The sequence below is a fragment of the Rhinichthys klamathensis genome, unplaced genomic scaffold, assembly GCF_029890125.1.
Source record: "Rhinichthys klamathensis goyatoka isolate OS25496 unplaced genomic scaffold, OSU_Roscu_1.1 h1tg000011l_1, whole genome shotgun sequence".
NCBI classification, from domain to species: domain Eukaryota; kingdom Metazoa; phylum Chordata; class Actinopteri; order Cypriniformes; family Leuciscidae; genus Rhinichthys; species Rhinichthys klamathensis.
Genome location: NW_026606564.1, coordinates 1,074,540 through 1,099,669, shown reverse-complemented (window position 1 = coordinate 1,099,669; position 25,130 = coordinate 1,074,540). Strand labels below are relative to the sequence as shown.

The window sequence follows — 25,130 nt, the reverse complement described above, 5'->3', positions numbered from 1 at the left end:
ATCGTCACTGTTAAATCGCTATCACCACGGTATAACTTAGCAGTATTGTATTATTTTTATATTATTAGCCTATCCCCGTTAGACATGCGGTTCACTGAAAAACTAACGATGATCTCATTAGCATACATTAAAGCTTAAAACACCAACACATAATGTATTATGTGCTCAAATGTTAACTAAAAAGAATGCCCACGACAGTGGACAAAACGCATTTGTTTAGTCTTCATTGTAAATCTGCTTCTCGTCAATATCACAAACTGGTCAGAAGTTGAACGGTGTTCCATTTCGCATCGCTGAGGAAAACGTACTCGTCTCCCATTGGTCCAAAACCGCTTCTCAGAGCCAGACACCCAATCACAGAACAGTGCGTAAAGCGCTGCGTTGAGAATTGTCGCACGTCTGAAACAGCGGAGCCAACGGGAATCCCACAATGCCAGGCGAGGGACCTCCTGTCGGAGAGTGAAGCTCCGCTGGTTTCAATGAAAGAGGGGGAGAAGAGTAATGCAGAGGGATGTAAGATGGCAGAGCTACAAATGTTGTTAGAGGAGGAAATCCCGGCAGGAAAAAGAGCCCTTGTGGAGAGCTACCAAAACCTTTCAAGGGTTGCGGAATATTGCGAGAACAATTATGTGCAGGTATGGATTGGAGGAATTACCTTTGCCTTTCATGTATTGTCTGAATCAGTGGGGATGTGATTGAAATGCGAGCACTGCATTTGTAGCATTACAGAGGATCCTTATCAAACGGTTATAAGGGCGCATTGAGGCATAATACACGCGATCAGTTCATTTAATCAGAATACTAAGCGTTTAATGTATTTGGATGATATTTGCGTTGTTTGACCCTGATAGACACAATGCACGAATTCACTTTCGGAGGGTGTGTCAGAGACGTGCCGCTTTCTCTACGATGGATGGAGACAGATTAGCTTTAAAAAAAAAGATATAATAGTTTAATGGTCAAAATATCGCCCAACAGATTGTTAGAAACCAATCTAGTTGTATGTTATCTAATAGCTTATTGCAGGGCATGCGGCGTCAATGTATCGACTGCAAATGTGTTTGAAGCCAAGACGTCATTTTCCGAACTAATACGTCATGCTCTGAACGTTCCAATGTTCTATTTGCTGAATTTTGCTGTTCGGTTTGTTTCGGGGTCCAGACGGGTGTCAAGCCCCGTGGGTGACAGTGTGAATGTGATGAAAGCCCAGATATTCGATTTTCATTTCAACCTCTAAACGCTATTGAACTTCATCCACGTTTTGGCAACGCTATAATAATATATGTCCGTGGAACGCGAAACCACCATGGGTTTGTTAAATACATGCGGTGATATCTTTTAATATGTGTGTGTTGAAAATGTGTATTGGCTGAAGTAGAATGGCGAGACGCCTGCCTAGACGCGAAATGTCGATGATGGTGTGAATAAGTTATTGCTGACACACCTGTGTTAATGTGTCGCTCGCTGAAACCTTTTCACTCACACACCTACAATAAAGCACGGAGACTGTTGGAAATGTCCAAATGTTGTATCATAGCCTTTAAGGATATTGATAAATAACTTGTTTTGATTGATATATTTAGTAAAATATGGGGATTATGTTATTAAGGCATGTATGTGATGCATACATGTGATGCTGCATATGAACATTCTGCTATGATAATGAGTGGGATAAGAAGGAAAGAATCATTTGCTTGTATAATTTAATCACATTCACAGGTCTATGTTTTATTGGACATTCAACAAAGGGACATTTAGGACGCTGATGATCAGTGTTCAGTGAGAAATGAAACTAACATTTATTTAGTATTTATTTGTTTTACCTTCATATTGTGTAAAAGCATCCCTGCAGTTAATATATGCTGTGATTTTGTAAAGGTTAGTAATACAAAACAAGTTCTTGAGACACATTACCTCTCATTAAACATTTTCTCTTTGAATTTCATCTGATGATCGGTGGGATGTTCTTGACGCAGATGTACCATTTGATTTGATTTCTCTCATGACCTGTTCTCATCAGAACTCAAAACTTTGTATAGATTAAAATATATATTGAACTTAGGAAAAACAGTATAAATATGTATTTTTTAAAGAAAGATTTCTAATATGTCTTGACAGGAGGAAGAGGGTTGTTTTAAAAAAATATGTCTTTTATGAGGTACCTATACTTTTGTCAGAACTGTTTTGTCAAAAATGATAAATGTGACATTGTTTTTGGGAATGTTTGGTCTGATATTTGGATTTATTAGGAAACTTATAGAAATATAATTTGATGATAAAATGTATTTAATGAAAAGTGTGTATTCAGACATAAATCTGACATTGATTCTTGTAGCCAGCAATACATTTTTTGCCAATACCTCAAACCATGCCTTGATACATTTAGGCAGTTTGATTACATTCAGGGTCGTGCTAATGAGATATCAACAGCTAAAAAAAAATGTATTAACTCACAAATACGCTGTACATCGAAAATATGGCTAACATGAACGCTTTAATTGAACTCTCTGTAAAATCCAGTATCTCAATTGGGGCATCCACAATGAAATATACACTTTAGTTTTGAAATAATATAGAAAAAACAAAACTAAGATCATCAATCATCTGATGACAGCTCATTATTGGATTGTGCAATGAGATGCAATGACAACAGTCAAGAAAGTCTTTCAGTCTTCTAAAATGTGCTAATATGATCCCATTAAGACATACACAACACAATTAGGTACTCAAGTTGTTGAAACAATTATATTTCTGCAGAAAAATGCATGTTAAAATAAATATATTCAAATTAAATATAATTAACATGCATTTTTCTTTGTTTTTTGTGCAAGAGTAATGTTAAGAGATTTAGTAGTGTTTAATGTATTGCTATGGTAATTTTGGAGAGTTTCTGTTATGTAGGTTTTTTGGGGGGTGCAGCATGAGGTTGGTTTGAGAACAGATTTATGTTAAATGTTTTTGTTTTATATTGCCATACTCATTCAGCAATTGTTATGCTATGCTAATGCTATCAAAGCATTGCATTTTTAAATATCACTTTCGCTTACCCCACCCTAAAGAGAAATTAAAATGTATAAGTACAAAATAAAAATCTGCCAGTTCTGCTTACTTAAACTTTGAATTTATTAACTTATAAAAATTATGCAACTGAACTGATTACCTCATATATTTAGAATTTTGCCAATCACCATATGATTGGTCGTCCATCAATCCATATTATCAATGTATCGTTAAAGCAGTCTCACAGTATGGTTATATGTTGGTACATTATGACTATAAAGACATTATAAAAAAAATACTTTTAGAAAGCTACAAAAACCATATGAGATTAAGAACTTGGGAATCTAATGATATATTTTGATATAAGCCAATGTCTTGAACCCTCATGTGAGTTCGTTTAGCAATGACACATTCTCAGATATTCATAGAGGACTAAATGACTCAAAGATGTTCCTCTTGTGGTTTTAGTGGGTGAATCGTACTCAAAAGGAGGACCAAAGCAGGAATGGGTGAATCATACTCAAAAAGAGGACCAAAACAGGGATCTTTGGCACTAGACAGAAGTTAGTCATGTCTTCTAAAGACTTGCACCATGCCCTTTAAATCGGTATCAAAACCATTTGTGAAAGAAATCCAGAATGCTTCATGAGTGATTCATGGATTAGTAATGTGTTAATTTGGGCGTGACAAAGAATGAGTACACTGCGATTCTAAAGTTTGGGTTTAATGCTTTTATTCAGCAAGGAAACTTTAAAATGATCAAAAATGACAATAAAGCATTTTATTAAATGAACAGAGTTTTTTAACTTTCCATTCATCAAAGAATTCTGAAAACAATTATTTTCAACATTAATAATGATAATAAAATGTTTCTTGAGCAGCAAATCCGCATATTAAAAAGATTTCTGAAGGATCGTGTGACGCTGAAGACTGGATTAATGACTTAAAATATTACTTTGTACTGTATTTTTAATCAAATAAATGCAGCCTTGGTGAGCTTAAGAAACTTCATTTAAATACTGTACATTAAAACTGATTTACCGACCTCAAACTTTTATATGTTCGTGTTCATTTAGAAATGATAGGAATCTTAGTCTACAGTAGACTTGATATGATGTTTTGGACCTAATAAGTGAAAACCAGGCAGTTCCTGATAATTTGAAGAAAATATAATATGTTATTAATTATTAAAACGTTATGCTTTAATGTCTTGCACCATCTGAATCAAGATATCACGAGTCATTGGCCAACAGTCTAGGAGGACATAGTGGAAAACCACAGGGAGGACATTCATGGGTCATTCATCTGTATCCCCCCGTGGCAACAGACACATGGTCTTAGAACAGCTGAGAAGCACTGACGTGTTGTAACAGGTGGTGTTTGAAGCAGACCTGGGGTCAGTGCTGCATGCTCATCGCAGTATAATTGTTAGTCACTATGAAATCAAAATGGACAATTCTTGTATTTTTAATGGAATATTTCAGTATTTATTATAAATTATTTATATTACGGGGCTGTTGAATGCTTGAATCTGGTTGGTTGATGAACATTCTAAGGTGGTGTGCAATTCGCCTTTGGCTAAGCCACACCCTAGAATGTAGATTGACCAATCACAGCGCAGCCAAGAATGAGCTCCCACAGAGGTCCGACACTTTTTCACAGCGCTCCATTGACTTTAACACAGGCGTCTCATATTTTTGGTCTCGGCAGGCTATTACTGTCGTAGTTTTGTCAAAAATATGGTTAAACGTTGTGCCTGGGGTTATTTCCCAGAGAGGTTGGAGGGGGGTGTCCGTTTTTTTCCCTTCCCAAATCGAAGTCAAATCCTGACAAGTGTCGTCTAACACACGCTGCTAATAAATACAACGTTATACTCGCGTAGTCCGTTTGCTTTGTAATAACGATTATAGAAGTGAATAGAGACCTACCCAGCTTTGCATGAACAGTGTTGCTCCTTGATATTGTTAGTCCCAGCCTCCGTCTCGATTAGTAGGATATGCGGTGGTTCATTTTTTGACTGTGACCGGTATTCTTTTGCCTTTATTTGGATGCCTTGTTGTTTCTTACGTTTCGCCTGTATGTCGTGAAAATAGCCTTCGAACGTATATTGCAGCCCCTTTTGCCTACTTCTATCGGACACTTTATTTGCTGCTTTATAAAAGTTTGATAAAATTTCAGCAGGAAGAGCTGTCACAGCATAAGCCATGTTGATACCAGAGCCCAGATGAAGTTTGTTTGTCGGACGTAGCAACAGTAACTAAGGGGGGCGGGGCTTAGCCAAAGGCGAATTATGTTCAGGGAAACCCAGAGCTAAAGTAGTTCCAGCCAGTTCTTTACCGCATAACAGTTCAATATCACTTCGCCAAATGATTTCAGTAATTTAAGGTCCTTACAGACTACAACAGCAAAAGAACCAGAACGCACAACCACACTGACCAAGCAAATAAATATAGTTAACAATTAGCGACAAATTATTATCATGTTTTTTTCCACAAATTTAAAGGGTTAGTTCACACAAAAATGTCATTACTTACCCTAATGTCGTTCCAAGCCCGTAAGACCTTTCATCTTCGGAACACAAATGAAGATATTTTTGATGAAATACGAGAATACAATTCTCATTAGGCCCTACTCATTATTATTCTTTTTACAAAAAGTAAACCTCCGTTACTTAGCCTGGTTAAAACCAGACCATTCTCAGTTGTAACTGAGTTATGGTCTGGCAAAGCGTCATAGACAAATCATTTCCAGAGGGGCGTCACCAACGGACGTTGCGGATAGACCTAAAACCAATCAGAGCGATGAAGGAGATGACGTATGCAGAGCGGCGGAGAAACATCTCCGAGTGTTGTTCTTTGCTCGGTTTTTAACAAAAAGGAAACGTTCAAATCGCTTAAAACAGACGCGATAGCTGATTCGAACGAGTGATGTTCGACGGCGGCATCCATCTTTGTAATGTAGGCTACAAAATCTGCTTCAAAATCCCAGCGCTGTCGTCATCGTGTAAAGCCCGCCCCAACGTTTCTGATTGGCGCCACGATTTCGACGGATTGGAAATGGGCTTGAATGAGCTCTTTGCCAGACTAACTTTCAGAGCAAATCTAAATTTGCCGGAAGTTGTCTGGGTTTACCCAGGCTATCCGTTACTAGCTCTTATATGGCGTTTTGGAATTAGCAACAGAGGCTTGGGATGAGATGCGGAAGAAGAAACTAGTCCTACACACAAGTGTTTTAAGGACAAAAACCTGAATACTGTCTTGAAATACATAATTCTGAACAATGTTTTGAGGTGTGGTAACCAAGTATAAGCGGAATAATTGACTCCCGGGCGGCCGCATTACCACCTTGGGGTAAGCATTTTTCCCCCCTATTAATTCAAGGGCCCGTCGTCAATTATTCCTCCTTTATCTGTGCACACTGCACATCTTTTTTTTTTTATTCGTGTGCCCTTCCTCTTGCAGTGACATCTCTTCTCTGATGACATGTTTACTGGCGCGAGGGCGGGACAACCTGTCAATCACATAACATCACAGCAATAGCAAATCACAATCCTCCAATCAATTATGTAATCGTATTTTCTGACATGGAAACTATTAGTATCCTGAAAGCTAATTCCCTCACATTTTTTGTTTAAGTTCATGGAGTGCGAGGAGTCAGTGCATTGCTATTCATAATTGCTAGATTCAAGACCAAGACGATTTGGTAATTATGCAGCAAAGTGCTGCTTGCTATTTCTCATATTTGAGGTTAGGGATTTAAACAAACCCCCAAATTAATAACATTAAATTAGTGAAGTGAATAATTATCTTAGAGACTAAAGATGGGCTCTTTGAGCCAAGAAACAACCAACATCCAGAAACCACTTGTGCATAAAAACTACTCAATGTTATTTCCATATGTTTAATGGCTTTAAAAGTCCACAAGTGTTTAGTGTTAATGTTTGTCATGCTTAAGCTATCTAATATTAATTGATGAAACAGGAAATTGTTTAAAATGTGAAATGTTTTCAATTTCAGAATATGTATATCACTGAGATACGGTCTCGGTTGCATCAGGCTCTTGTCTGCATACAGTTTACGGTTTAAAGTTAATTGTTGCCGGTTGATTTCACCATTTTCAGCATTCTGTGGTCAAGTATTTTAGTATAATAATGACTATATATAATAATTATATATTTGACCACCTATCTCATATCTTTTGTATCACACTGCCGTTTCTTTCTTCTTACAAACAATATTAACTCAAACAAATAAATCTCCAGGATATATTGATTGGAGTAGTCCTGATCACTTCACACAGGGGTTTCATCGATTATAACTTCTGACTTTACATCAACCTTTTATGCTTAGACCAGATGTTATACAGGTTTAACTGACCATATTTTTTAATTCGTAGATTTAAAACATTTGCAGAATACACTGCCGTTCAAAAGTTTGGGGTCTGTAAGATTTTTTTAAATGTAAATATATATATATATATATATATATATATATATATATATATATATATATATATATATATATATATATATATATATATATTATGCTCACCAAGGCTTAATTTATTTGAACAAAAATACAGTAAAAGCCTCAATTTTGTGAAATAATAATATAATAATAATATAAATGTTTTCTGTTTAAATATTTTTAAAATGTAAAATTGGTTTAGCAATTTTTTTTAACATTTAGTGACGGCAAAGCTGAATTTTGAAAAGCAACATCATTACTCTAGTCTTCAGTGTCACATGAGCCTTCAGAAATCTTTCTACTATGATGATTTGTTGCTCAATTTCTTCATTATTATCAATGCTAAAAACAGTTGTGTTGCTTAATATTTTTGTGGAAACTACTTCTTTTCAAGATTTTTTTCATGAATAGAAAGTTTAAAGGGCAGTATTTATTTGAATGCTTTTGTAAGATTGTAAGGCTGTCTATTGAGAGGTTCAAACTGAGAGTTTTGGATTGTTTTAGGGTAACTGTATGTAAAGACACAATAGTGATGAAGTGATTTCTGCATCCAGGATGTTACTGACCCATCTCTTTTCTTTGTCGCGCTGTGAATCACAAGCTCTCAGTGGGCAGCAAATTTCTTTTTCCACATGATTTGATCCGATGTGATATTTCCTCTGGAGAACGAATTCCAAGATGCTTTACATCATCATTCACAACAGCTTTAGTAGTGCGAGATGCTTTGAAAAATCATTTAATGTGGATGATTTGTTTGAATCTATATTTCACAAGACCCTTCTTACACACCTTTATTTTGTGGAACATAAAAGGATTTTTTTGTTGTTGTTGTTGGTCCATGCAATGGAAGTCAATGGTGACAAAAAATGTTTTGTTACTAACATTCTTCCAAATATCTGAAAAATATCTACTTTTGTGTTCTGTAATAAAGTCAATAAGGGTTGGACCAACATTAGGGTGAGTAAATGATGACAGAATTGTAATGTTTGTGTGAACTATTGCTTTTAAAACTTGTGGTATCTCTTTTTTTTTTATCTTTGTTTAGGCACAAGACAAGAGGAAAGCCCTGGAGGAGACCAAAGCCTACACCACCCAGTCCCTGGCCAGCGTGGCCTATCAGATCAATGCCTTAGCCAACAATGTGCTGCAGCTGTTGGATATTCAGGCTTCACAGCTGCGCAGGATGGAGTCCTCCATCAACCATATCTCTCAGGTCAGCCATGGGCACTACAACACCAACAAAACACAACCAGGTGTTCCTTACCCAGCATGCTTTGATTCAGTGGTTCTCAACTGGTGCATCGCGAACCCCTCAAAAGACTACTTTTAGCACAGTGAAAAATGTTGCGTCTGGATCTCTTTTATTGCTGTGAATCCAAACTTAATCTTAAACTACAGAGAGTGACAGAAAATTCAGTGACAAAATCATGTACATTTTCTTACCGATATACTGGATTGAACTTGAATTCGCTAAGTGGCACAATTTAGACTGTTATACTGCAAATGTGCAAATATTTAAATCGTCATTTCATTAATTCCTTCATTTGTTCAGTTGTGGAAAAAATAAATGAATAAAAATACAATAATGGTAAAAATATATATTGATGACTGGCAAATAAAATAAAATCATTACGTGTTAGCCTTCTAGCAGCTTCCTGTTTACATTATTTAGAGATGTTAACAAATTTCCCACAAAATTAGTCATTTTCAACCCAAATCTTTACCTTGAATCATGTAATTTCCAATAACAATATGCAATGTCATCACATTAAAGTAATTCTGTAATTAAAACGAACCCTTATGTAGTGTTAAAAACCCTGTAACACCTTTTGTGTTTCCAGTCAAAAATGACCGGCCTTTTAAAACTTGCTTGTAAATCATTTATCCAAATATTGGTTTCAATCTTTTTGTCAACTTGTTTTGTATTTTGTATACAACTTGAATGTATGTGTGTGTGTGTGTGTGTGTAGTAGCGAGAGTGTGCAAGTATCCACGCATGCACAGATCCGAGGCCTTTATCTTTGCAATCACACATGATCCTATGTGAACATGAACATGATGAACAACATGCTCCTCTCCTGAACACTAAATGTTTTTCTTATTTTCTTATATTCATTTTTAATGGATGGTCATTTTTCTATCAATATAAGCTCAGATAAATGTGACACACAATCAGTCAGTTTCAAAAAGAAATACAAAACCTGTCCTAATTAAAAGAAAAAAGTTGACAAAAAGATTGAATACAATATTTGGTGATAAAATTGCGTAACAAGGGATTTATAAGTGATTTTTTTTTTGTAGCCCGGTCATTTTTGACTGGGAACACCACAAGTGTTAAATTTGTGCTATTTTGTACAAGATAGAAGCATTTGAAAACAAACTTCCTGGTTGAACATTAAAGCACACCTGTGTGAAAAATTGTTTGGAAGATTTTTACATTTTATTCAATATTGCCAAAATGACCCACAAAAAAAATGCTTTTTGTGATCAAAGATTGATGTGCATAAGCTCAGATAATCAATCGATCAATCAGTTTAGAAATACCAAACCTGTGCTTTATAAAAGAAAAAAAGTTGACAAAAAGAGTGAATCCAATATTTGATGATAATATAGAATAATGAGGGGGGGGGGGGGGGGGTTACAAAAATTATTGGGGAAAAAATGTTTAGCGAAGTAGTTATACCCTGTGTGAGCAAAGTCAGTATATTTTAGTCCAATGCGATAATGTTAACTAGCATTTTAGGACCCGACCACAACATGAGGGTTATTAAAGCCATCCCCTATATTTCTCATCGCTTAAACGACTTCTTGGAAAATGTTAAACTCACATCAGACAACTAACCAGCTAGTTTTCAGACAATTATTCATATCTTAGTTGTCATTTTATTGGCATAAAATTTAAATTATTTACATTACAATACAACCTTCTGTAAAGCTGCTTTGAAACAATGCGTATTGTGAAAAGCACTATACAAATTAGACATTACATTTCTCAATTTGCCTGCCGTTGAGTGCGGCAAAAAGTTAATCTTGGACCCTTGCTATTGTGTCCCACGTGGAGTCATATTTGCATATTGAATTCGAGAGAAGCACCAAATGCAAAAATGTTTTAAATCTCAAGTTGACCCTACATGCTCTGCTGTTCCTAAGTGCCATCACTCATGTAATATGCATAAATAATAAGATTTACATGGACTAGACTGTGGATTATGCAGATGGTGATTAACTACAATGAATATGTTAGAAATTAAATAATCATAATGCTTGACTTGCCGTAATAACTAGAGCCTGAGCTCAGTCATATCCAATGCGAGTTTTATTGTAAGCCATGATTTGTAAAGAGCATCTCAGACACTTTTAGTTCTCTTTGTAGATATTTGAACACAATGTCAGAGTGAATTTTTTCATCCTAAGTGGGGGATGGAGTGTATTTATTGAGGGTAATTAGAAATCCCATTCCCCCATCATGCACTAGAGTAGATTTTCAGTGCCTTAATGGAAACTAGATCTAATGTTTTGCCTTCTACTGAAGTTAAAAGGCTCCTGCAAACTGGTTTGCCACCACTTTTCTCTAAGAAGATAGGCAGAAATTGAGATTCATTACAAATGTTTAATAGTATTTAGCCTCATTTTACATAATAGAAATGGCAATGAATATCAATTAGGTCACGTTTCATCAGTATTTAGACACCTAATTTGACGCAATATCTATTAGCTAGCCTACATGAAGGCTATGATTGCTCACATCAATTCTAAAACTTTACCCATTTTCATCCCTCTATTTTTTTCTTTTAGACTGTGGACATTCATAAAGAGAAAGTTGCCAGACGAGAGATTGGGATCCTCACCACTAACAAAAACACATCTCGCACCCACAAGATCATCGCCCCGGGCAACATGGAACGACCCGTGCGCTACATCAGGAAGCCCATAGATTACACCCTGCTGGATGACGTGGGTCACGGTGTTAAAGTAAGTCTTTTTGATGTCAACATTTTTTGATGTTTGCTATAGCAAGCATCATTATTACTACTGTTCATACTTGGGTTCAGAGTTTCTGAATAAATTAAAAAACAAAACGTACATCTATAAGTATTACTGATTTGTTAGCCTAGCTGTATTTTCATTTAAAGACCCAAAATATGATTTTTGTTTTTGTTTTTTAATAAACCAAGAAAACAAAAAGACCTTAAGAGGACATGATGGACGGATAGTTTACAATAAAATAAGAGAACATGTAATAATATAATGTTACTGTTTAATTTCAGATTTAGTGTAGTTTAAATAGTCTAGAGAACAAGGACTGGATGGGTATTTAATTTATATAACATTTCCTTGATGAAATGCATGAATTTGCCAAAAAAATACCTCATCTGACTACTCTAGATATTAGTATTTAAAGTACTGATAAAGAAATTGATCCTTAGTGGTGTGTGTGTGTGTGTGTGTGTGTGTGTGTGTGTGTGTGTGTGTGTGTGTGTGTGTGTGTGTGTTTGTAGACCCTCTCTGGTTTCCTTCACTATATTCATGTTATTAAATTATTCCTGTCCATCAGTGTCAGCTCTGAGCTGTTATGACATCAGTTTGCTCTCTGAACCCTCGTAGCGATGTTATCACATTAGATGGTCACTATCTGAACTGAGAAGTAATTATGAAAGATGTCTTTGCATTTTTACGTTGACCTTTATGTGTTTTTTAATGGCTTTTATGGGATGATGCCATGATTGGTCTGGATGGTGTGTTGTTATGACACAATGTCAACATTATTCACTACTAGTTGTTCAGCCTTTTCATTCCCGATATATATAACTGAGCCAGATCTTGAAGCCATGTGCCAGCAGCTCACCCCAAGACCTGTTTTAAATGCTTCATTAGTTTGGTGCTGATGTGCGCTGGCCTTTTCCCCCCTCGGCTGAGTAAACGCCCCGCAGGCTGCCCTCATACTGGCTCTGTAATTAGGACACTTAACTCCTCAAATGTTGCTCTGTGTGTGTCAGTCACCCCTGACTGACATGCCCAGAGGACATACGTCTCTCCTCAGCCGTCAGTCAAAACTTTATTGTTGCGATTATCATAATTGGTGGATGTCGAATTGTCACAATGCCAAAATTCCAATACGAGTACCAGTACATTTTTACAGTTATCAATATCAAGACAAAGCAGGGTCACAGAGCGCTGAGGTGCGTAGGAGTCGTCAACGTTGATTCCATAGCTGAAGAGTTTCAAACTTCCACAGCACAAAAACTGTGGGGCGGGAGCTTCATGGAATGGGTTTCCATGGCCGAGCAGTTGAATGCTAGCCTCACATCACCAAGTACAATGCCAAGCGCTGGATGGACTGGCGTAAAGCACGCCATCACTGTGTGGAGTGACAAATCGCGAAGAACGTTATCTGGCCGACTGCATTGTGCCAACTGTAAAGTTTGGTGGAGGAGGGATGGTGGTAGAGGGCTGCATTGGGATTGAGTCCCAACGCAAATCTCGCGGGAGCGGGCGGTTTGAACTTTGCTGCGGGCGGGAATGGGCGGACAAATAAAACCCCTGCGGGATTGGGATGTAGCCTAACGACATGATGGAGATGTCAATGATGTGGAAAAGAACCTTAAACGAGGTATTTACAGTACAAAACCTGAGCAAGGCAAGTCTGACATTTACTATTCATCTTCCTGATCAGTGCGTCAGAATACATGCAGGCCAGGGAAACGAAACCAACAACCCCATGAATCTCTTTAACAATAGCAATACAAATACGCGTTTTTTTCCTGCGGGACGGGAGAAGACACAAAGTCAGTGCATCTCTATTATTGTGCGGGAATAAATTCTCCGAGTTTTGCGGGTGCGGGCGGGAGTGGACATACATATTGCGGGAGCGGGCGGGAGTGTAACACATACGTTGCGGGAGCGGGCGGTAATGGTCAAACATTTGGCGGGCGCGGGATGAAGAAAACAGTCCCGCGCAGGACTCTAGATGGTGGTATGCGCTGTTTTTCAGGGGTTGGGCTTCCAGTGAAGGCAAATCTTAATACTTCATCATATCAAGACATTTTGGACAATGCTATGCTTCCAACTTTTTTATGGGAACAGTTTGAGGAAGGCCCTTTTCTATTCCAGCATGACTGTGTCCCAAAGAAAGGTCCATAAAGACATGGTTGGATGAGTTTGGTGAGGAAGAACTTGACTGGCCTGCACAGAGTCCTGACCTCAACCCCATCGGACAGCTTTGGGATGAACTGGAATGGAGAATAGAGGGTATGCGCATGACGTCACTGTCGGCCGGAGTGAATGCGGTCACGCCCACAAGTGGCAAAAAGACTGAGCGGCAGCATTTGTTTTCAGCGTGAATGCCGTGAAAAACACACAAAACACATCTAAAACGGGAAAGAGCTTTGCGATTGACTGTACAACTAGATTTGACCAGACATCTGAGGTACTGTATATTTTTACAGACTGCAAAAAGCTACAGAACAGACTATATTCTGCATAATTGGATGTTTTTAAATAAACACTGACAAAAAACTATACAAGTTTTATGGCTGGACGATATGATGATATACAGTACAACATTAATGTAAGTGATCACTCGGATTTAGACCTATCTATATTGTATTTATATAAAACGTTTACAGGCAAATTTTCTTAATTTATTTCCCCGGCGTCGAAATCAGGCACATATAAATGTCAGGAAACACGATTCCTGGCTGCATGTCAATATCCATGGATCACTGGATCTTTGAAAAGTTGTAAGGAACACTATATCGAGTCCAACTTTTAGTTTAAACTGATAATAGTTTGTTTTACTCGCGTTTTCGCAGTTTCCCCTATTAACTCCAGCCACGCAGCAGCTCTTCTGCCACTCAGTCCGGCTGAGGGGGGCGTGTTCCGGCGGGAAAGAAAGTGACGTCAATGCATTCCCTCTATACGAGCCAGGCCTTCTCGTCCAACATCAGTGTCTGACCGCACAAATGCTCTACTGGATGAATGGGCAAAAATTCCCACAGAAACACTGGCTCTTATGGAAAGCCTCCCAGAAGAGTGGAAGCAATTTTTTTTATGTTAAAAAAGATTATTTAATGCCATGACATAGTAATTCTTATTAGCCTAGCTAGATGAATGGATTAAATACAAAAAAAAAAAATACAAAAAACTGCAAGCTAACAAGTATTTGAGGCAGTTTGTAGTAAATATGGTTTACATAGTTGATGTACAGCTATGATTATGGGTATGAGCTTTTAAAATGTATAATACATAATATAATTCATATTCAATTAAATCCACATGTGAGCTATTTACTGACCAAATGGTTGAAATTGTCACATCGCTAGAAAATACATTATGCATAATTTTGCTTATTAGCCTGATTAGATGGTAATTATGACTGACATTTATGTGATTATCATTCAGTTGTTTTGTGCAAGCAGCTTTCACTTTTCTGCTTTGTCTCTAGATTCTTATCAGTCAAATTAGATCAGTATTTCTTTTTGTTCTTTATCCAAAGGTCTTTTGTTTCGCTTCTCCTCTCTCTCTTTTTCATTAGGTTAAAGTAATTAAATAACATTAATTATCTTCTCTCTTCCTCAATGCTTTCACTTAGTGGCTTAAAGCAAAGGTAAGCACACAACCCACAATGCTTTCTGGGTCCCATGTCACGACCATCTTTGGTTCTTTATAATGTTGTGTAATGCACATTATAGGTCATTTCCATAATCTGATATGAGAATATGCATATTGTAGTTTACATCATGCTGTATGTTTGATAAACTGATTAGCATTTTGAGTAATCTGATATGATCATGATTGTGAAAGCTGTCTTAATGTTGTTTTCCCTTTTCAGCAAGGGAATAACCCGCCAGCTCGGGCAGGTGGAGGAACGCTATCCAGGACCAACCCTCCCACACAGAAGCCCCCAAGCCCCCCCATGGCAGGTAGAGGTACGCTGGGGTAAGTCACTATATTTCACTTATGTTGTAAAATATGTTGTGCTGTCTCCTGTGAGTTTTGTCAATTATTGCCACAGTTAAGGGTCTGGCACCTAATAACACAATACTTTTTTTTTCGCATGTAGTTTGCATCTTTATTAACAAATATGTGTCTGTGTTTCTCAGACGAAACACACCGTATAAGACCCTTGAGCCAGTCAAGCCTCCTGTGGTGCCTAATGACTACATGACTAGTCCAGCACGCCTGGGAAGCCAGAACAGCCCGGGACGCACAGCCTCACTCAATCAGAGACCCAGAACGCACAGGTACAGCTCACACGTGGATACACAAGACAATGCAGGCCTTCTAAAGCCCGGGACACACCAAGCCAAACGTCAAAGAACTAGCGGCAATGAAAGCCGACTCTGTTGTTGCCTCTCGTCGGCTGCGTCTCAACCAGAAAGCTGCCCTTGAACACACCAAAATGAACGGTCAACTAGCGTGTGCGTTTTGGCCCTGTGTGCAGGTGAATATCTGTCTATATCAGCAGGTATCAATAGTCTATTTCCATCATTCAAAAAGGGGATCCGAAACTAGGACTGCAGATATACAAACCGTAAACAAAGCAGCGCTTGCTTACCATTTTGAACATCAATCACGCTGATCACTTTCTTCATTCCAGTCGGCTCTATGAAAATATTCGTGCATTCGAATGCTCAGGTAAGATGATGTAAAATTATAGCAGCCTTCTGTCTGTGCCGTCTTGACTTCTTCGCTCGCCTTCATCACTTTCGCTTTTATTCTCGTGCACTGACTCGTTCGCTAAACTGAACAGCCAATCAGAGTTCTCTCTCTGAGGCCCGACGCCGATTCAACATGCTGAATCGGCAAAAAAGAAACGCCGTCCGACTAGAGCCAACGGTGCGGGACACACCGAAAAAACGAACCCGACCGACACTCAAAAACGGGCCGACGGCCGACCTTCGTCTTAGTGTGTCCCGGCCTTAATGGTATGAGACACTGTGCTGGAAGAAATAATACTTTTATTCTGCAAGGATGCATTAAATTGGTCAAAAGTGGCAGTAAAGACATTTATAATGTTACAAAAGATTTCTATTTCAAATAAATGCTGTTCTTTTGAACTTTCTATTCATCAAAGAGTCCCATGGTTTCCACAAAAATATTAAGCAGCACAACTGTTTTCAACATTGATAATAATAAGAAGTTTCTTGAGCAGAAAATCAGCATATTAGTCTTATCTTACTGACCCCAAACTGAACAATGAATGCTGGGTTTCATGGTGATATATTAAAGTTGTAAGATAAAAGTCGCTATTACAAGAAATAAAGTCTCAGTTGTGAGATAAAGTAACACTGTGCGATATAAAATCACAATTGTGAAAATATATATATATATATTCTATATGTTTCTAACCTTTAAAAATGACTTTTGTTAGTGTAACATCTCTAAGCTCTCTCATGATGTCTATCTTTATTTCCTTTTCCTCTTGCAAAAGAAAAACGGATGCATCAGTGAATTTATGGCATTCATTTATACAGATTCATTAGACTTTTTGTTTATTCTATGGCACTGTTTGAATATACAAGTTCTCTTTCTCATAAACTTGATTCTCCGCTGTCATTGCTTTCCCAGTGGGCTTGTTACTGATGAAAGCTGAAGGTGAATAAGGTTAGAAATAACAGTAAACTGTTTCTTAACCTTTGGTTTATCACATTTATTCTCCAAATTCAAGTTACAAAAGCTCTTGATGGTGTCATAAATGACTTGTTTGATAGGCTCAATAAAGGATGCCACTTTGGGAATTTATGACGATGGATGCTTGTTGCTTTAATAGCTCTTTGTAATTCCCTATGGTCTGTGTGTCTCAGTGGCAGTAGTGGGGGCAGCGGCGGTCGGGAAAACAGCAGTAATAGTATGGGAATCCCTCTGGCTGTGCCAACACCCTCCCCTCCCAGTATGGCACCAGGTGACAGTTCACATTTTTCACATATTATATTGTTTTATAGGGCTGGGTTGAAAATATCGATTTCTCGATTTTATTCGATTCTCATTTTGACGAGCTGTTCTTAAATCCCCAGAATCTTTTAGTCTATGGTGTTTTCAGTTGATGCATGAACAAAGCATTACAAAACATTATTTGTAGCGTGCCATCCATAAATAGCAATAAGCTTTGCACTTTGTTACTTTTGATATGAAACAAAGTCTCAGCTTTAAAATTCTACCAAGTTCAAACAATAAATACATTTTTGGCACTCTTTAATGTGGCATGACAGATCGCTGTAGCTGCTCAAACGAAGCGGGAACTGATCGTCTTTTCCTTTTTACTACTAGTTATAGCACAAAATGAACATCACAAGGAATGTTGAAAGATACAGTACAATTTACTGAAATGTATCATGTCTCATGTAATCGCTCAGTGTTTCAAGAAATACGCCAATAAAACAGTTCGGAAGCAATGTCATGTAACATAGCCATTCAATCTCTATAGCTTTATAGCTAGAAAATGATCTTTAGAGAGGAGCGTTTTTATTATACATTCATTATATTTTACTTAACATGCCTTCATTGTTTAATGTATGTTTTAATAAATCCATCAAGAAAGCAATTTTTATGAGTTTAAATGTTTATATATAAAAAAACTAATTTGAATAGAAACATCAAAACTGCCTTATGTGCAATTTAAATATTTGTTTACAAATCAGATGTTCATTTTAACCTTTAAAGTCAGCATGAAACAGAAGTTGCAATAGACATTATTTCCTTATTGTGACGTATATCTGTGTAAAACTGCTTAGTGAACAAGAAAAAATGTAGGGCGGGACGTGATTTTGTCCATGGGGAATTGGTTGGATGGTTGAGGTTTGCTAGTGCTGTGATGTCATGTGAGGGACAGGTTGTCCCGCCCTCGCGCCAGTAAGGAGGGGAAGTTATTTTAATTACAGTATTCCATAAAAAAATATAAGAATTGTAAATTTTGACTGTATGGTTTACAGTATTATTTGAGAGAGATGTACTGTACCTGATTTATATACAAACGAATCCATATCAAATCAAATTAAATTGAGAGTGGAATCGAACCAAATCACAAGCTGATTAAACAAAATTGAATCAATACCCAGCCCTATTATTTTGGTCATTCCACCCAGCTCCTAACTGAGTGATCTATTTTGCATTGGATTCAACTTTTGTGACTGTCCTTTTTTCCCTGTAGTTCCTCAAGGTCCAGGTTTGGGCCCAATCCCGATGTCTCAATTCGGAACAATCTCCCGACAGATCTCCAGACACAATTCCTCCACCACTTCTTCCTCCGCCTCTATGGTGTCAGCCACCGGCACCTACCGGCGCGCCCCTGCTAGCTCCTCACAGTTCTCTGTGCCTCAACCCCACCTGAACGGGGGTCCCACGTACCCCCAGACCACAAGTGAGTTCAGTTCTACTCTAGGGAGTGCTAGTGGCCCCAAAAGTGTTTTGGCTCTTAATTTGCACTTTAAAATGCCTGTAAGCCATTACATTAGAAAACAAACACCAAGCTCAAGTATGTCATTTCTTCACCACTAGCAGCGCCAAACACTTTTTGTTAATAAATGAGGTTATTAGCAGACCTAGTAACTAATGCTTTTCTGCTATTCATCTCTTCATGTCACAATAACTGCTTTTACCTGCTGTCTGTTTATCTGCCTGTGTGTAACTCTTTGGGCTTGTTTTTGCCTGTTATTCTCTTTCTGTCCGGCTGGATGTGTATGAATGTGTGTGTATCTGCGCTCCGTGTGTCTCCAGTGTCTGTCGCTCCACCGCCTCCTCCCATGGTGCAGCTGACGCCCCAGATTCCCCTCACTGGCTTTGTGGCCAGAGTTCAGGAGAACAGTGAGTAACGCTCACATTAGCATAAGTGCTTAGACCTTCACATGGTCTCTGTTCAGCTGCTGCAGCCTGCCATGTACGGATTATTCTCTGTACCCAAAATGTAATGTTTATTAAATATTTGTATGTATTAACATATGGGTATATTAATAATGTAATAACATTTTGTGATATAGTGTTTTATTTTGGAAGTTGACTTATTCTATAAAACTATTACTTATATGTAGGGCCAATTGCACACTATTAATTTATTAAAAAATAATTTTTATACAAACAGTGGCTTTAATACACCTCTTCTGTGATTAAGCATGTTTTTAATTTCTAAATTAAAATGAATGTTGATCTTTTTTGGGCGGGCACACAATGAAAAAAAAGTGGTACAACAGTTCTAATTTCATAATGAAGAATTTAAATTTAAATTCATTTTAATTGAAAGTTATTAAATATATGACATTTTTAAAGAAGTTTGGGATTATTTGCATCTCTTATTATTATTTCTTAGAAGAAGCAGTAAAGCAATTTTGTTAAATATTATAAAATAAAATAAAAACGTTTATTGCATTTCGTTGTAGCTGAGAATTATTTGATTGCATTAATTATATGTTTAACTGGGTCCTATTATGCTTTTTCACTTTTTCAACTTTAGTTAGTGTGTAATATTGCTGTTTTAGCATAAAACGATCTGCAAGGTTACAAAGCTCAAAGTCCACTCCAAAGGGAGATATTTTATTTAACAGAATCAAAACTTTTATTTCACTTTTCAAAAACTACAACAAACGGCTCGTTTGGACTACAACACTATTTTTCCGGGCTTTATGAAGTCATAATGTTCCTCATTTATATAATCCCCGCCCATGGAATATGCAGAAAAGTGGATGAGTTGCTGCTATGTCAAAGAGACGCTGTTTTTTTCCACAACTCATTTGTTTGACCTTCCTTAGGCTGACGAACTTAGAATGGGTCAAATTTATTTTAAATACTTTTCCTGCACCTTATAATCCCAATGTTTATTTTTGATCTGCACATTTTACGAAGAACAGCTTCCAGAACCACGATGCAGGCTTGCGTTTTCTATTAACAGTTCTAATTATACGTTTTATGTTGTTGCTACGTTCGCCTGCTAGCCAACATTAGTGTTGATACAGTGTTGTTTACTGTAGCTTTTGTAAGCTCTTCCTTTTGTAAGGCTGTTTACCGCCCCTTGGGAAAATTAACCATGGTTTTATGATCGATTACTGTTTGTATAACCATAGTTTTCATACATATATCATGATTACCACTCTGAAATGTCCTGTGAAATCCGTGCTTGCAAAGTCCGTGCATGGAATCCATTCTGGATGCTCCTTTTGTTTGTTAACATTGTCAGGGTCTGAATCGGGTTTGAAATCGCCGCCATCCTTTATATTTACACTAGAGAAGAACTCGCCGTTATGAAAGGGCGGGACATTTCCCGAACACACGCTAAGCGCTGCCAATCACAACACACTGGGCCAGCTAACCAATCACAGCACATTACGTATTTCGGAAGTAGGGGCTTCATCGAAACCGGAACTAAACAACGCTTTCGGGACAGAATGGGGAGATCGGAGCTGTAATAATGTAAAATGTGTGAAAAATAATGTGTTTTTTGAACAATCAAGCACGAAAGCATATTCTAGTACACCCCAAAAACAAAATCAAGACTTCGTTAAAGGGCATAATAGGACCCCTTTAATGCATACTGTGCCATTTTCAATAAAGCATTTCTAAATTAGGTTTCTGTCTTTAAAACTAGATTTGGTCATAGATGATGTCAGTGAGGTTTTCCTCCCTTCTTTGTCCTCCAGTAACAGACAGCCCGTCTCCTCCCCCTCCTCCTCTACCTGAGGACACGCTCATGTTTGAGGAAGCAGCCCCGCCCCCTCCACCTCCACCTGTGGATTATGAAGAAGAAGATGCATCTCTGGTGCACTACAATGACCCCTATGCTGATGGAGACCCCCACTGGGCCCCAAAATCCTATTTAGAAAAGGGTGAGTGAGCGCCCTCTGCCCTCAAGTTTTCATTTTGAGTTTTCACTGTCACATTTACTTCAAAGGCACAACAATACGACAAATTTAATTCATTTTTGTTTCTTTTTAACGTAAGAGTTTTGATTTGAGAATGCCTTTTCCAATTGAGACTGTAATCAGGATGTAGATAGATAGATAGATAGATAGATAGATAGATAGATAGATAGATAGATAGATAGATAGATAGATAGATAGATAGATAGACAGACAGACAGACAGATAGATAGATAGATAGATAGATAGATAGATAGATAGATAGATAGATAGATAGATAGATAGATAGGTAGATAGACAGACAGACAGACAGACAGACAGACAGACAGATAGATAGATAGATAGATAGATAGATAGATAGATAGATAGATAGATAGATAGATAGATAGATAGATAGATAGATAGATAGATAGATAGATAGATAGATAGATAGATAGATAGATAGATAGATAGATAGGATTGACTGGCAGCCAGGTAGAAGGATGGATGGATAGATAGACAGACAAACAGATAGATAGATATATACACAGACAGACAGACAGATGGATGGATAGATAGAGAGATAAATAGATGGATGTATATAGATAGATAGATAGATAGATAGATAGATAGATAGATAGATAGATAGATAGATAGATAGATAGATAGATAGATAGATAGATAGATAGATAGATAGATAGATAGACAAACAGAAAGATTAATGGATAGATTGAATTGACAGGTAGATAGATAGATGGATGGATGGATAGATAGTTTGGCAGATGGATGGATGGTTAGACAGACAAACAGATTGATTAATTGGGGCCTATTAGGTACAGTACATGGCAACATTTCTCAAGGAAATTTTTTTTTTTTTCCCGAAAGGGACAGTGTACATTATTCAACATTCAGATAGACGTAAATATACACAAGTTACAATGCTGTAAACTATACAGGGAACCCCAGTTGGTACATCACTATAATATTAAAGGTTAAAATTAAATGATTTGTAGGCTACTTGCATTTAAATAACAAGTTTTCATAATAATGTTATAATAATACATTTTGAATGACATAATTATGTTTCTACTCGTTTTCAGTTTTTTTAAAATAAAAACATGAAGTATATATTCAAACATATTAAATATTGAAGAACAGGTAAAAATATAATGAATATGTAATCTAGTGCATATATTTATCAAAATGCTCCTCTAGAGTTATTTTTTTTAGCTACCTATCGAGTTTATGGTCATTGATTGGCTTTTCTGAGGTAAATGTGACGTTACGTGACATTGTTCACAAGATGTTTTATTGACGCCTTTCCACGGCCGAAACACTGATTGAGGGATTACATAAGACATGATTCATTTCAGTAAGTTGTACTGTATCTTTCAACATTCCTTTTGATGTTCATTCATGTTTATTTGCTGCTGTAACTAGTAGTAAAGAGGAAGAGATGATCGTTTCACGCGCGCTCCGTGCTGCCGCTTCGCTTGAACTGAGGCGCTACAGCACATTAAAGAGCGCCAAAACGGTATTTATTGTTTGAATTTCGTAATGAAATTTACAGAATTTGAAAGCTGAGACTTTGTTTCATATCAGAAGTAACAAAGCACAAAGCTTATTGCAATTTATTGGATGGGAGGCGCTACAAACCTTTGTTCATTCATCAACTGAAAACACCATAGCCTGAAAGATCCATTCTTGGGATTTATGAATCGATATCGGTTCTTCAAAACGAAAATCGATTAAAATCGAGAAATTTTTATTTTTTACCCAGACCTGATAGATTGACAGACAGACGGATAGATAGACAAACAGATCGAAAGACAGAAGGATAGATAGACAAACAGATAGATAGATGGATGGATGGATAGAGATAGATAGATATATAGACAGACAGACAGACAGATGGATAGACAGGCAGACAGACGGATGGATGGATGGATGGGTGGATGGGTGGATCGATGGATGGATGGATGGATGCATGGATGGATGGATGGATGCATGGATGGATGGATGGATGCATGGATAGACAGACAGGCAGACAGATGGATAGACAGACGGACGGATAGATGGATGGATGTATATAGATAGATAGATAGATAGATAGATAGATAGATAGATAGATAGATAGATAGATAGATAGATAGATAGATAGATAGATAGATAGATAGATGGATGTATATAGATAGATAGACAGACAAACAGAAAGATAGATAGATAGATAGACAGATTAATTGATAGATAGACAGACAGACAGACAGACAGATTAATGGATGGATATATACTGTAGATGGATGGATGGACAGATGGATAGACAGACAGACAAACAGACAGACAGATAGATAGATAGAGAGACAGACAGACGGATAGATAGATAGACAGACAGAAAGATAGATAGACAAACAGACAGAAAGATTAATGGATAGATAGATAGATAGATAGATAGATAGATAGATAGATAGATAGATAGATAGATAGATAGATAGATAGATAGATAGATAGATAGATAGATAGATAGATAGATAGATAGATAGATAGATAGATAGATGGATAGATGGATGTAGATAGATAGATAGATAGATAGATAGATAGATAGATAGATAGATAGATAGATAGATAGATAGATAGATAGATGTATATAGATAGATAGATAGATAGATAGATAGATAGATAGATAGATAGATAGATAGATAGATGTATATAGATAGATAGACAGACAAACAGAAAGATAGATAGATAGATAGATAGATAGATAGATAGATAGATAGATAGACAGATTAATTGATAGATAGACAGACAGACATATAGACACAGATAGATAGATAGATAGACAGACAGAAAGATTAATGGATGGAAATATACTGTAGATGGATGGATGGACAGATGGATAGACATACAGACAGATAGATAGAGAGACAGACAGACGGATGGATAGATAGATAGACAGACAGAAAGATAGATAGACAAACAGACAGAAATATGAATGGATAGATAGATGGATGGATAGACAGACAGACAGATAGACAGACAGACAGCTAGATAGATAGATAGACAGACAGACAGACAGACAGAGACTTTCTAATCCATGTCATACTAACCCTGTCTACTCCTCTTTCAGTGGTGGCCATCTATGACTACTCAAAGGACAAAGATGATGAGCTGTCCTTCATGGAGGGCGCCATCATCTACATCATCAAGAAAAACGATGATGGCTGGTTCGAGGGAGTGTGTAATGGTGTGACCGGACTGTTTCCTGGCAACTACGTTGAATCCATCATGCACTACGCTGACTAATGCTAAATCCCAGAGACATCATGCAATGCAGCCAATCAGTTACAAACATTGCAAAGTGCATTAGAATATGACTGAATGTTTGTTTTTGTCCAATCACAAATGTATCAAGGCATCTACAATGCTCACTGTTTGAGGAGACAGGGCTCGTATTGCCTCTACAAAGAATATGAAAAGAAACAAACAAGTCTCACTACTTTCTGGTTAGGTTGCCTCATAAATTGTGTACATATATTAAAGTGAGACGTTGCCTGTAGGCTGTTGCTAGTATTTGTTTTTGTGCGTGTTTTGTCATTGTACTGAGATCTGTATTTGCCAAGTGTCAGCTAAGGCTAGTTAGTTTTTTTTTTTTTTTTTTTTTACTTGTCTCTCTCTCTCTTTTTTTTTTTACTAAACTGTCAAGCTCTTCCTTTACACGAGGAAGAGATTTTGAATGTCATTTCTGGAATATTATTATGCCTGGAAAAAAATTAGGCAAAAAAATATAAAAATGACAATTACGTTTTTACCTACATTTTGCCTTCAAGATTTGCTAATATTTTCT

The 25,130-nt window shown here is 37.2% G+C and overlaps 1 protein-coding gene across 4 annotated transcripts; it reads left to right on the top strand.

Moving 5' to 3' along the window:
• The first annotated feature begins 169 nt into the window (after window positions 1-169).
• Window positions 170-24,842, top strand: abi1b (abl-interactor 1b). 4 transcript variants are annotated; one of them, XM_056263326.1, is made up of 11 exons: window positions 175-635; window positions 8,512-8,679; window positions 11,262-11,438; window positions 15,058-15,072; window positions 15,298-15,404; window positions 15,569-15,709; window positions 17,273-17,370; window positions 18,616-18,825; window positions 19,182-19,268; window positions 21,092-21,277; window positions 24,414-24,842. In XM_056263326.1, the coding sequence occupies exons 1-11, from the start codon at window positions 480-482 to the stop codon at window positions 24,587-24,589; spliced, it is 1,521 nt and encodes a 506-aa protein (XP_056119301.1). In that variant the 5' UTR covers window positions 175-479; the 3' UTR covers window positions 24,590-24,842. The 4 variants fall into 4 exon arrangements, with proteins under 4 accessions (XP_056119317.1, XP_056119327.1, XP_056119301.1 ...); XM_056263342.1 differs by lacking the exon at window positions 19,182-19,268 and having other exon boundaries at window positions 170-635; XM_056263334.1 differs by lacking the exon at window positions 15,058-15,072 and having other exon boundaries at window positions 179-635.
• The last annotated feature ends 288 nt before the right edge of the window (window positions 24,843-25,130 follow it).

What these genes read in the sequence shown, in the direction of transcription:
- abi1b (XM_056263326.1), top strand. Translation starts at nt 480, where the DNA reads ATGAAAGAGGGGGAGAAGAGTAATGCAGAGGGATGTAAGATGGCAGAG. An exon ending in CAGAGACCCAGAACGCACAG is followed by an intron (nt 15,710 to 17,272) that starts GTACAGCTCACA and finishes TGTGTGTCTCAG; the next exon opens with TGGCAGTAGTGGGGGCAGCG. An exon ending in AAAATCCTATTTAGAAAAGG is followed by an intron (nt 21,278 to 24,413) that starts GTGAGTGAGCGC and finishes CTCCTCTTTCAG; the next exon opens with TGGTGGCCATCTATGACTAC.